General features: G+C 39.6%; 1 protein-coding gene across 2 annotated transcripts in view; it reads right to left on the bottom strand.

The window, feature by feature from the left end:
* LOC140334993 (uncharacterized) overlaps nucleotides 1–11,779 on the bottom strand; it is a 39,659-nt gene that overhangs the window by 4,332 nt on the left and 23,548 nt on the right. For both annotated transcript variants that reach the window (XM_072417320.1, XM_072417321.1), the window contains 5 exons: nucleotides 9,885–10,226; nucleotides 9,113–9,412; nucleotides 6,198–6,536; nucleotides 4,216–4,563; nucleotides 3,015–3,272 (listed from right to left, as the gene is read on the bottom strand). In XM_072417320.1, the coding sequence (XP_072273421.1) occupies nucleotides 3,015–3,272; nucleotides 4,216–4,563; nucleotides 6,198–6,536; nucleotides 9,113–9,412; nucleotides 9,885–10,226 (1,587 nt within the window). The remainder of the gene's footprint in view (nucleotides 1–3,014; nucleotides 3,273–4,215; nucleotides 4,564–6,197; nucleotides 6,537–9,112; nucleotides 9,413–9,884; nucleotides 10,227–11,779) is intronic.

Below are 11,779 nucleotides of genomic sequence, written 5' to 3'. Positions count from 1 at the left end.
ATGCCCACAAATTGGATATATTTTACCAAGCAGTTTTTTATATAGAAGCCACAGCACACCTATGGAATGGGGGGGCAGCCTGTGTCCCCAGCAGACTGCGCAAGTGCTAATTGCAAGTGAATGGAGTGTTTGCTATTGTTCTTTCAACGAATCACAGCTGCAGATGACAGCTGGGTAGAGGTCCACACCCCAAACATTGTCTGTTTGCAACTATGTACATGCACATCAAGCTCAATCAATCAGAGGTAGATCATTTGAAGAGCAATAATTTGCCTCTTCTCTATCACGCAAGGCTGGAAATGATCTTTCTCTGGCTAACTCGCACCACAGTCCTGATTTTGATGAAGGCACATTATGAAGGGTCTGTCATTAGGGTCTGTTACTGGGGGTCTGTCATTAGGGTCTGTCACTGGGGATCTGTCATTAGGGTCTGTTACTGGGGGTCTGTCATTAGGGTCTGTCACTTGAGGTATTTTCTGACTTTCTCAGAAGCCTGTCATTGCGGTATATTATTATGGTCTCTTACAGGGGGGTCTGTCAGTGGGGTCTTGTACTGAGGTTTGTTATCAGGGCCTGTCACTAAGGTGCAGTCTCTGTGGATCAGTCTTTGGTATCTGTTACTGGGGACTGTAACTGAGGTCTGTTAAAGAAATACTGTAATTAGGGGCTGTCATTGGGGTATGTCACATAGGTGCTGTCACCAGGGATCTGACTTTGAGATTGGTCACTAGGAGCCTGTCAGTGGGGCTTGGCACACAGGGTATTAATCAGGATATGTCATTGAGGTCTGTCCTTATTGGGCTGTCTTAGTGGGCTGTCAATCAGTGGTAGATCATTTGAAGAACACCAATTTGCCTCCTCTCTATCACGCAAGGCTGGAAATGATCTTTCTCTGGCTAACTCGCACCACAATCCTATTTTGATGAAGGCACATTATTCTACTGTCTCACATAGATATTCCCCAGCTGCCTCTGCCCAGGGGGTGAAGTCTGTTCCTCTCTCTGAGTAGTGCTACCTCTGTGCTTTGCCAAATACAACAATTCTGCAGCCCGTACAGGGAAAAATCCAAGCTATTATGTAGACCAAAACCAATAAAGTATCCACCATCCCAGAAATACTACTCCATAATGCAAACTACTGGGACAGAAGAAATCTGGAGGGTGTCTTCCGAAGGAAACCATCTCCAACGTGCCATGACCAAAGAGAGAGAGAGAGAGAGAGAGAGCCCAGGAAATTTCTTATATGTAGAAACTTGTTATTTTCATGTCTGTATTATAAGGCTCATTGTGTGCTTCATCCCCTCCTATTAGATTGTGAGTTGTATTGTTTGCACTATATAAATACTGTTTATTATTATTATTATTATTTGTAATAATAATTATCACCTGTTTCCAGACTGGAGGGAGAACTATTCACTGCTGTGTCAGTGTCAGGGTTGTCTTTCTCTTCTATATTTCCGGCCGGGTAACTCCGTTAGGGCAGGGATCAGCAGCTTGCTTCCTATTGCAGAATCGCGGGGGCGCGTGTGGCATCTTCTTACTTTCAGTTTCGCTCTGCACTGCAGCCAGGAGGAGACACACACCGCAGCCAGCATCGAGGAGACACACACAGGATCGGGTATCGGAGGATGTCTTATTCACGGGTGAGTGCCTTATTTTAAATATTTTATAAAAATCGGGGATGGTTTATTAAATGGGGATGCCTTATAATCGGGGAACACAGGACCTACTGTTCCCTATAATATTATAACTGAAGGTATTTCAATTAGTCTCAGCCATTGTTATCATTTACAGAAAACAGTAGAAGTGGTCCATGGTGTCCCCTTCTGATCACTCATGTGCCATTCATATTCCCTTTCTGATCACTCATGTGCCATTCATAGTCCCCTTCTAATTACTTTATGCCATTGACTGTCCCCTTCTGATCACTCTATGCTATTGATTGTCGCCTTCTGTTCACTTACTTACCTTTTTTTCTACTGTACGGCCGGGTAACTCCGTTAGGGCAGGGATCAGCAGCTTGCTTCCTTGTGCAGAATCGCGGGGGCGCGTGTGCTGTCTTCTTACTTTCAGCTTCACTCTGCACTGCAGCCAGGAGCAGACACACACTGCCGCCAGCATCGAGAAGACACACACAGGATCGGGTATCGGAGGATGTCTTTTTCATGGGTGAGTGCCTTTTTTTAAATATTTTATAAAAAATGGGGGGTGGGTTATTTAAGGGGTATGCCTTATAATCGGTGAAACAGGGTACCTACTGTTCCCTATAATATTATAACTGAAGGTATTTCAATTAGTCATTAGCCATTGTTATCATTTACAGAAAACTGTAGAAATGGTCCATGGTTTGGAAGGCTCATTTGTTATTGTCTGTTATACAGTAGTGTCGCCTTAACCTTGGGTCATTCAGCTGCCTCTGCCCAGGGGGTGAAGTCTGTTCCTCTCTCTGAGTAGTGCTACCTCTGTGCTTTGCCAAATACAACAATTCTGCAGCCCGTACAGGGAAAAAGCCAAGCTAATATGTAGACCAAAACCAATAAAGTATCCACCATCCCAGAAAGACTACTCCATAATGCAAACGACTGGGAGAGAGGAAATCTGGAGGGTGTCTTCCAAAGGAGGGTGTCTTCCAAAAACTTGTTATATTCATGTTTGTATTATAAGGCTGCACCACTTGCTGGGTGAGCAAGGTGTTGTGATTGGGCTCCTGTGCCTGCTTAGGGTTTTTGTGCCTGATGTTGCTGTAGCTGGGAGATAATGTGTGTGCTGTGGGTTACAAAAGGCATTATAGGTTAGCATTGTTCCCAGTTATCTCTGAGGACTAAAGTACACCCCCTCCATGTTATAGAGATGAGGAGAGAGGGTGGTGTTATGTAGTCTTACTCCTCCATATATACAATGCAGAAATTGAGTGTGGTCGCCATAAGACATAAAGTATGTTAATGGCAGTATTACCAAGTGTTAAAAAAGACCAAACAATGAAAACCAATGTCGCCACCACATTTAGGGACTTACTGTTTTCTGTTGTGTTCTGATTGTCTTCTTGCAAGACAGCTCTGCTCGATGGAGTTTTTCCGTCCTTTTTTTCATCTTCCTCTTTTGGTGTCTTCAGTTCCTGTTTTTGACCAGGTGATTCCAAATCCTCTTCCTTTGGTTGAAGGGTGTTTTCAGGAGATTCAAGACTTTTATTAGCAGTTTCTTCTGTTGATTCTCTTGGTTTGGTTGAAGTTTGTTGCATGTCTCCTGTTGTTTTAGCTGGGGTTTTCTCAGCCGCTAAAATATCAATAAATCATTTTATTAAATGTTAGATAACTATAATTGGGTGATTCATGGTCCAAAATATAATGTTTAGGTTTACTGCTGGGGGTATTTTACCAGAGGTCACTGTGTGTGTTGGGGGCTTTATTGTTGTTTTTCTAAAGGAACATTTGTTGTTTACTTAGCAAAGTTTATTATTTACTTGAAAGGGATGTATTGCATAGCTTAGTGAAAATTCACAATACCTAATTACTTGCAAGAAAACCTATAAAAAAACAACATGATTTTTGCTTTCACATGGTTGTATGGTTGAAGTCAACAGAACATCTCCTCCTTCACTAAGCTAAGATAATACTACTATTTAGTTATTAATTGATAGTTCTAAACAGGAGAGAAGTTGATAAACCTCATTCTGCCACCTTTTAAACAAGTGACAAGCAGCATTTCTATATTAGATAAAATAACATTTTCCCCCTTGAGTCAGTGCTCAATTCAATATTAAAATTCAATATAACATTCACTGGTTATTTGTCCTGGTGAACATTGTCACCAAACAGAAAGTGATGGTACTCAAATATTTGGCTATCCATGCACTTTAAAAATACCTTTAATATAGTTTAATACAGTGCACAAATTATTTCTGTATTACTATTATTTTACTCAAACCTGGATGCACTAGTCTCATGTCTTTTTCCCGAGGAAGCATATTCTGCCAAATGCATCGAAAGCTGAATGAGACTGAAATGTGCACCTTGTACGTTCATTGTTTGCTGATTCTTGTACATTTTGTAAGGATTTTATTAAATTATGTTTTTATGATAATAGGTTGTGATGTGGATGAAATTCCTATAAGATTATCTATTGTTATATATTTCCTGTATATTATATATCTGTAATTTATTTATGTGCTGTCACACTACAATATTTTTGTATATTATAATGTAGAGGACGTGCTTACCTTTCACATGTATCAGTCCGGTGCGACTTTCAATCACACGATCTGTGTCCGGAAGGTAAACTCTCACAATGAATACTGACCCATCATCTGATTGCTCTACAGGTACTAAAGCTAGGTAAGTTGTGAAGGTGTTTTGGACATCAGATGTGTCGTCTTTTTCTATAGTTGGGTACTTTATTCCATCATAAGTTGCCAAAGTTACCTCACCAGTAGATTTCACTTTTACATGCCATATACATAGATGTTTTCCAATAATATAGTTAGAAACTTTGCAAGATAATGCGGCTCTTTTCCCTGCTATCAGCTCTGGTACAATTATCTCACCAATCACCGGGTCAGGCAATGCTCCTGTAAGAATTCAGGCAGAGTATCGGTGTACAGAAAATCATTATATACAAGGATTATTCACAGCCCCTCAGGTGTCATTTGCAATTATAATTTACTGAAACACAATAACAGTATTATTATTAAAGCTGAACACCGAGTTTAAGAATCAAAATGGTTATTGTTTGTTCAATTATTATTTTGGTAATCTTAATTGTGATTAATTCTTTATTCCTAATCATAATTACTGCTCCCAGTACCCTTTGAACAGCGATATAAGCATTACGTTGCCTGGCTTCCAAAAATAATACCATTTAATACTTTTATAAATATTGTAGCACCAAGGTAGGATTGGAGGTGGAAGGGAGGTATATTTGCCAATGTTTCATCTCCTGTGTGAAGTAGCAGGTGGAAAACTCTCACCTGTGAGATAATTAATGAAGAAGCACTGAGGGTGGGGATATACCATAGAGCCAGGAGCTCAGTCAGTTCAGCTCTGTTTGGAGAGACACAGACAGGGGTTTTGGGTGAGAGAGCTTTGCTGGAGACACTGGGTTCTGTGTGGGGGAGCTCTGCTGGGGACACAGACAGGGGTTTTGCGTGAGAGAGCTTTGCTGGGGACACTGGGTTCTGTGTGGGGGAGCTCTGCTGGGGACACAGACAGGGGTTCTGTGCGAGGGAGCTCTGCTAAGAGATTCAGAAAGTTGGTCTGGGGGAGTGAGCTCAAAAGTGAGTAAAAGGTTGCTGAAAGCTTGGTTTTGAGCTGACAGGGAGAAGCCCTTGAGCTGATAGACAGGGACGTCTGATGTATAGTAAATGCCGGTCAAGCAAGGTTTTCTTTTGCTGTTTTTTTTTATTTTATCTGCAACCTTCAATAAGGCTGATACCTCGGTGTGTGATCTGAGTTGGATGAACCAGACAAGTGTCCTTTGACCGATGAGGCGATCCCGAGCGTAACCCCTCACAATATATATATATATATATATATATATAGACATTCAAAAGCTGATCCATTGAATAGTATGCCAAAGTGATTGGAAATTTGATTTAAATGTGACTCTAAGGACAGCATTGCATTTAATACACACACACAGGAAAATCACAGTATTGTTTATCTTTAAGTAGAACTGAGGTAGAACTAAGGTTTGTGTTTATAGTAATAAGTACTACAGAAATCTACAATCTTATATGGTAGAATTACACCATAATATTTGGCTATTTCCAAGCAGAATTCTCTGAGCTTCAAGGCTTGTGTAATTTTTGCTACTTTTTGCTGCAGAATATTAGTCATCTGATTCAAAGCAAAAAGCACCAAGAGACTTTAGGGTAAAAAAATTGTTGAATTTGCCAGAAATTCATATTCATCTTGTATTTCAACTTGATTAAAATTTTTGACTAAGTTTACGTCAATTCATATAACACAGTAATGTTTGATCCTAGTAAATTCCCACTACTTGCTTCATATAATCAGAAATTACATGAATATAAAATGTTGCATGCTATGTCCGTTAGAACATATTGTTCTGTTTTACTAGAAGAGATTGAGTGAATAGATCTAGGCATTACTTTGGTTTAACTTATTTCCCACCCACAATGAATGTGTAATAATAAGCCAAGTATTGAATGATGTTATCTGATTATGTCAAAAAGCAGCTCACCGCAGACTTGTAATGGCCCTGTACTTCTTTCCATGGGCCCCCCCAGGCTCGGATGCCGCACTCTGCATATGAACTCTGACCCCTGGTCTTCTGGCAGCAACGGGGTGATCAGTAAACTCGTTGTACAGCTGTATGTGTGATCTGGTTGTAAGAGAGCCATGGAAGTATCTTGTCTATGTGTTGGAAGAGAGATCAGACTTCCATTCTTCTCCTTCTTATGCCAAGTCACAGAAAGATCATTTGGGAAATAGTTAGAGATTTTATAAGTCAGTCTGGTCTTTGTGTTCTCAAGTAATGTTGGTCTGTCTGTTTCTTCTATCACAGGCTGCCAGGGAAAGTCTGTAAAACAAACTTCATTGATTAAACTTTGAAAACTATTTTATTATATTGTAAATCTAACTTAGTTTGTAATGAAATGTAATCCTGCGGTGATAAGTAATAAAATAATATGGGAATTAAGGAAGTCTCAATAGGTGGGGAAATTTCAATATGAAGGTTAATGTGTAATGTGTGGTGTTGTTGGCCTGCATATTAGTTGATGATTACTGTGATATTCCAATTAGCCCAAAATCCTAACCCTTCAGCTACCACATAAGGTTCTATTTTTTTAATTTGTTTTTAATACAGGTTTATTTTAACATTGCTTTACTCTGTGTGCAGTTGGTATTTTAAAAAATAACTTTTTTCAAAATATTTACATTTTGTTATAACATCAAAAAACACACAAAAATCTATCTGTATTTACTCAATGTAGCTTATAACATCCAAGTAAAATATATCAAAGCAACAGTTCAGAAAAAAAAAATAAAAACAAAATCAATGAGATGGAGTAAAAAATTCTTAACTAAATCAGATATAAATAATCACCACCTCCACTTCACAGGAAGCTACCCGGTAAAAAGGTAATTGGATTCTTTGAACAATTGTAATCATTTTATTAGTTCAGCAGCTCTTCCTGAAGCATTTCAGTGCTTGGTAGGGCTAATGAAAGCAAACAATAAACTACAGATGGCAAATCACTGTTAGAAGATCTAAGGGATCCTCAAGAAAGACCACAGTAAAACCGCATACACACCTGCAATTATTGTCGTTGGAAAGGATCTTTCATGATCCTTTCCAATGACACTACTGCACAATGCATGAACAAGCTCTGTACATACAGCACTACATTCTGCTCTACAGGGAGGGGAGAACAACGGAGCGGCACCCTGCATTAGGATCGTTTGTCATCCATCGTCTGTGGACCCACCATGATGGGCTATGTACACGCGCCAGATTTTCGCCTGTTATCGGGCAAGAACCATTGGACGTGTGTAATTAGTTTAAGGCTATGTACACACATTAGATGATTCTTGTCTGATAATCTGGTTTGTGTACAGCACTTGTCATACATGGTTCATGGATCAAGGAACAATTGTAATGAAAGTGAGAGGGAGAGAGAACAGCAGAAGCAAAAATGGTGCTGTATGTACAGAGTTCATTAAGTCTTTTGTTGGACATGTGTATGCAGCCTAAAGGTGCGTACACACTTCCAATTTTTATCGTTCCAATCGAACGACGAACGATCGATTGGGCAAAAAAACGTTCATAAAAAAGTAACCAACGACGCCGACGAACGAGGAAAATTGTTGGAAACGAACGACCGGCCCGACGGATCGGATTGGACGACGATCGTTGAACATCGTTCATGTGTACGGTCGTTCGTTGATCGTCCATGTTCAGAGCATGCGTGATGAACGAACGTCCGTTCACTTTCCTGTCGTGCACATAGTTCCTCTATCGCTCAAACGATCGTATCTATTGTGTGTACAATATCTACGAACGATCGTGTTGTTAACTCTATGTGCAGGATCGGTGCTATACGATCGTTCGTATATATCGTGCATGAACGTTTGTCGTTCGTTTTCCAACGATAATAATTGGAAGTGTGTATGTAGCTTAAGTCTTGACTGAGTATTACCAAGGTGTGCCTTATAGGTTTTGAGACCTAGTAGATAAATGTCTTCTGGTCAGATGAGACCAAAATCAAAGTATTAGGCCTCAACACCGGATGGTACTTCTGGTGGAAAGCAAATACAACTCACGCAGGAAAAACCATCTCTGCAGCAGGACCTGAGGAACTTATCACAATTGTAAAAAAATGGATAGGGAAAATTCTTGAGGAAAATCTGCTGCACTCTACCAATAAGTTGCTAATGCGAAGAAGTTTAACCTTCAAATGTAACAATGATTCTATGCAAACAGTAAAATTGAGCACACATTGGCTGAAATAGAAAAATGTGAATGTGCTTGTGTGGCTTTGTCAAAGCCGAGAATTAAACCCAATTGAAAATCTGTGAAATTACTTGAAGTTTGCAGTCCACCAATGGTTAGCATTTAATTTGATTAAGCTTGAACAGTTATATTATTATGAATAGTCTAGAGGTATAAAGTTGGTAGAGAAGCATCCTATCAGACTCAGGGTTGTAATAAAGCTATAATAACACAGGGAGATGATTGGTTATTATTTGTCTGGTATTAAAAGTTTATTTTTTAATCAATTATTATTTTAAATATTTCTTTTCAGTCTTTCACTTGGATTGTATTGTTGCTCTGATAGATGTGGCTGGAAAATTATTTTATGTGTATCTTTTTTCAGTGATTTTAATGAACGTGTTTATATTACAGGAGAGGAATGTCTATGTGGACGTGTTTTAAACACAAAAGAAGTTTTGGTACCCCAGACAACTAAAAATGAAATGTTCATCTGGTATAAAAGAAAGGCAAGATAATCAACCAAAAAGAGTACAGAGTGTATTTAGTACAATCTGCCAAAGGGAAAAAAAAAATCATTTTTGGGAGGGGTGGGGTGGTGACTCATTTAAGGTTTGTGTATTTGTATAGTGTAATTAATATAACTGTATCGGTTTTCATACCTCTTATAGTCAGATCCCAGTGTCCAGCTTCCTTTAATGAGTCATGTTCCCAGGTCACACGTACTGGGGTCTCGAAATATCTCCAGGGAATGACACATTCACTTATTGCCTCAAATGTCTTTTCATCATTAGTCTGAAGGATTTTCTTGGTTGAAAGTAAAGTGTTAGTGGAATTGTAATCTTTAGTCCTCCACATTATTTTAATGTTTTGGGGGTAAAACCTCATTAAACTCAGAGAACAGAGGACTTGGTCTGATCCATGGATGGTGAATTTTGCACCCTTTGGTTCCTGGGGTGGTACTGAAAGTAAGTGAGTTAAAAAATGAAACCCGACTTTCAGGCAGATATAAGAAACCAATATTTTACATGCAGCATGAAAAAGTACTAAAAAAAGCCTTCCACCTCCTGTTAAAAATGTTTCCCCTCATACCCCAGAACTTTGGTGCTTATTATTCCAGGAAACATACGTACAAGCGCTATCCATCTTGCATTTTTCCTTTCTACCTCACTATTCTTTCCTGCATCATTGTTGGCTTTGTTGGTCTTTTATCTTATTTTACCTAATTTCCAATGCAAACTGATGATACAAAAGGCTGATATCAAGCCAAATTTAGGTATTTTCACAGCTTGTATTTAATGAGAAAATAAATGGTGTGATTTAAATGGAGCTGTATTAATTTGTGTCTGTTATCTTTAGTTTAATGTTTTTAATTCAAATAACAATTTTAAAGAAGCATATTTTTTTACCTTTATTTTCCTGTAAAAAACTCACCATTTATCCTGGGTGGTCCTATGCTTTGTTGTATTGGATGTCCCAGGCTGGGGTGTTCCACTCTGCAGATAAACTCCAGATCCTCGGTGTATGATGTCGCTATGAAGGATAGGGAAGAGGAGCACTGATACGTGTTATTAGCGGTTCTCTCATGTTTTATATCAGGTATATGGTATCCCTTTGTATGTGTGCACTCAGATAAAGATGCTCCCTTCTTTTCTAGCCAAGTCACTGTCAGGTTTTCCGGGAAATAGTTAGAGATTTTACATGTCACATTCGTCTCTTGTCCTTCTTGCACAATGAGAGGGCTTACATATTCAATTTTAGGACGCCATGGAAAATCTAAAGTATAATAAGATAAAAATGATCATAGATATCAGTTACATACATGAATATAGTCTTGGAAAGCATTATTAAATCAAGCCAAACATTACAACCATGTGAAATAATCTACCTTGAACCAAGCCTAATATATATATATCAAATATATTGTGACAGTTGGCCAAATAAATCACAGGGTTTCATCCAGGATGACAGGTACATTTGCCCCAGATACAGGTTATACACAGAGTATTTTTCTGTTTAGTCAGTTTTCCTTTTAACCTGAAGGTGGGGTTTGAAGTACCAGGCTTTTTGGCCAGGTGGGGGAGTTAAAAAGGCCTGGGTATGGTTAGGTGTAACCGTCTCACCTGAAATACATCCTGGAAATTAGGCTGGGGATATAAACTCCCAGCTTGCTTATTCCTGTGGCTCTGTCTTGGCTGGTAAGCTGGGATGAGGTCCAAGGGGAACTGGGAACTGTGAGTAAAGACACAGACTTTGTTGCAAAAGATATATGGTTAGGGCCTTAGAGTCCTGCACAGTACTAGGTTGGGCTGGATTTTTAGTTAAGGGAACTAACAGTGAGTTAGTGGCCAAGTGGCCAGGCTCTCTTTTTTCTGTTTGTTTTATTTTGCCTGTTTTGTGTGGAAATAGTGTTGCTGCTGGTTGGCATACTAGGGAGTATCCTGTGAGGTCAGTGTCTTTTGAAACCTCACTAGGTAAACTGTGTCATCAGTTGGGGTTGGTTCCCCACTTACCATATGATGCTATCATTTGGGAGGAATTTTCCCAAATTCCAGGAGCTCTGGGATCACCCACCCCATGCAGTGTTGGTATCCTCAGAGCATGAAGCTACTGAGGAGTCCTCTGATGATTGTGGGGGCACTCAGGGGTTACCTTTGTCTGTGCTAGAAGGAGAAACAGTTATTCCTATGGAGGAACTGTCAACTGAGGGGTAATGCCAGCAAACCTTGGAATTCCCTGACTTACAGGTTCATAGAGAGAACTTTGTTACCAAGCAATTGAAAGACCCCCACACTGTTTAAAGCCCGGGAGAATGCCGTAAAAATTGATGGGAACCTAGTGCATCCAGACGAGAGGGTTGCATTCCCATACTTTATTATTGAAAAGGACCTGCCCTATCGGGTGTCACAAAGTGGGGGGAAACCATTGAACATCTAGTAGTACCAAAGCCATACTGAAAACTGGTGTTAGATCTGGCCCATGGCCATGGGGTCGCCAAGGACGTGGAGATATACATTATTCCTGTCCTGTATGTCAGTTGTCTGCCCCAATGCCACATTTTCGTAGGCCTTTGGTTCCCTTTCCCATCATTGAGATCCCGTTTGAGAGATTTGCCATGGATATAGTTGGCCCATTGCTAAAGTCAGCTAGGGGCCATCAATATATCCTAGTCATAATGGACTATGCTACTCGGTATTATTATTATTATTATTATTATTAATAATAAACAGGATTTATATAGCGCCAACATATTACGCAGCACTGTACATTGAATAGGGATTGCAAATGACAGACTAATACAGACAGTGATACAGGAGGAGAGGACCCTG

The sequence above is a fragment of the Pyxicephalus adspersus genome, chromosome 7 (genome assembly GCF_032062135.1).
Source record: "Pyxicephalus adspersus chromosome 7, UCB_Pads_2.0, whole genome shotgun sequence".
NCBI lineage: Eukaryota > Metazoa > Chordata > Amphibia > Anura > Pyxicephalidae > Pyxicephalus > Pyxicephalus adspersus.
Note: the sequence above shows the minus strand (reverse complement) of the source record. Positions and strands in the feature narration are given on the sequence as shown.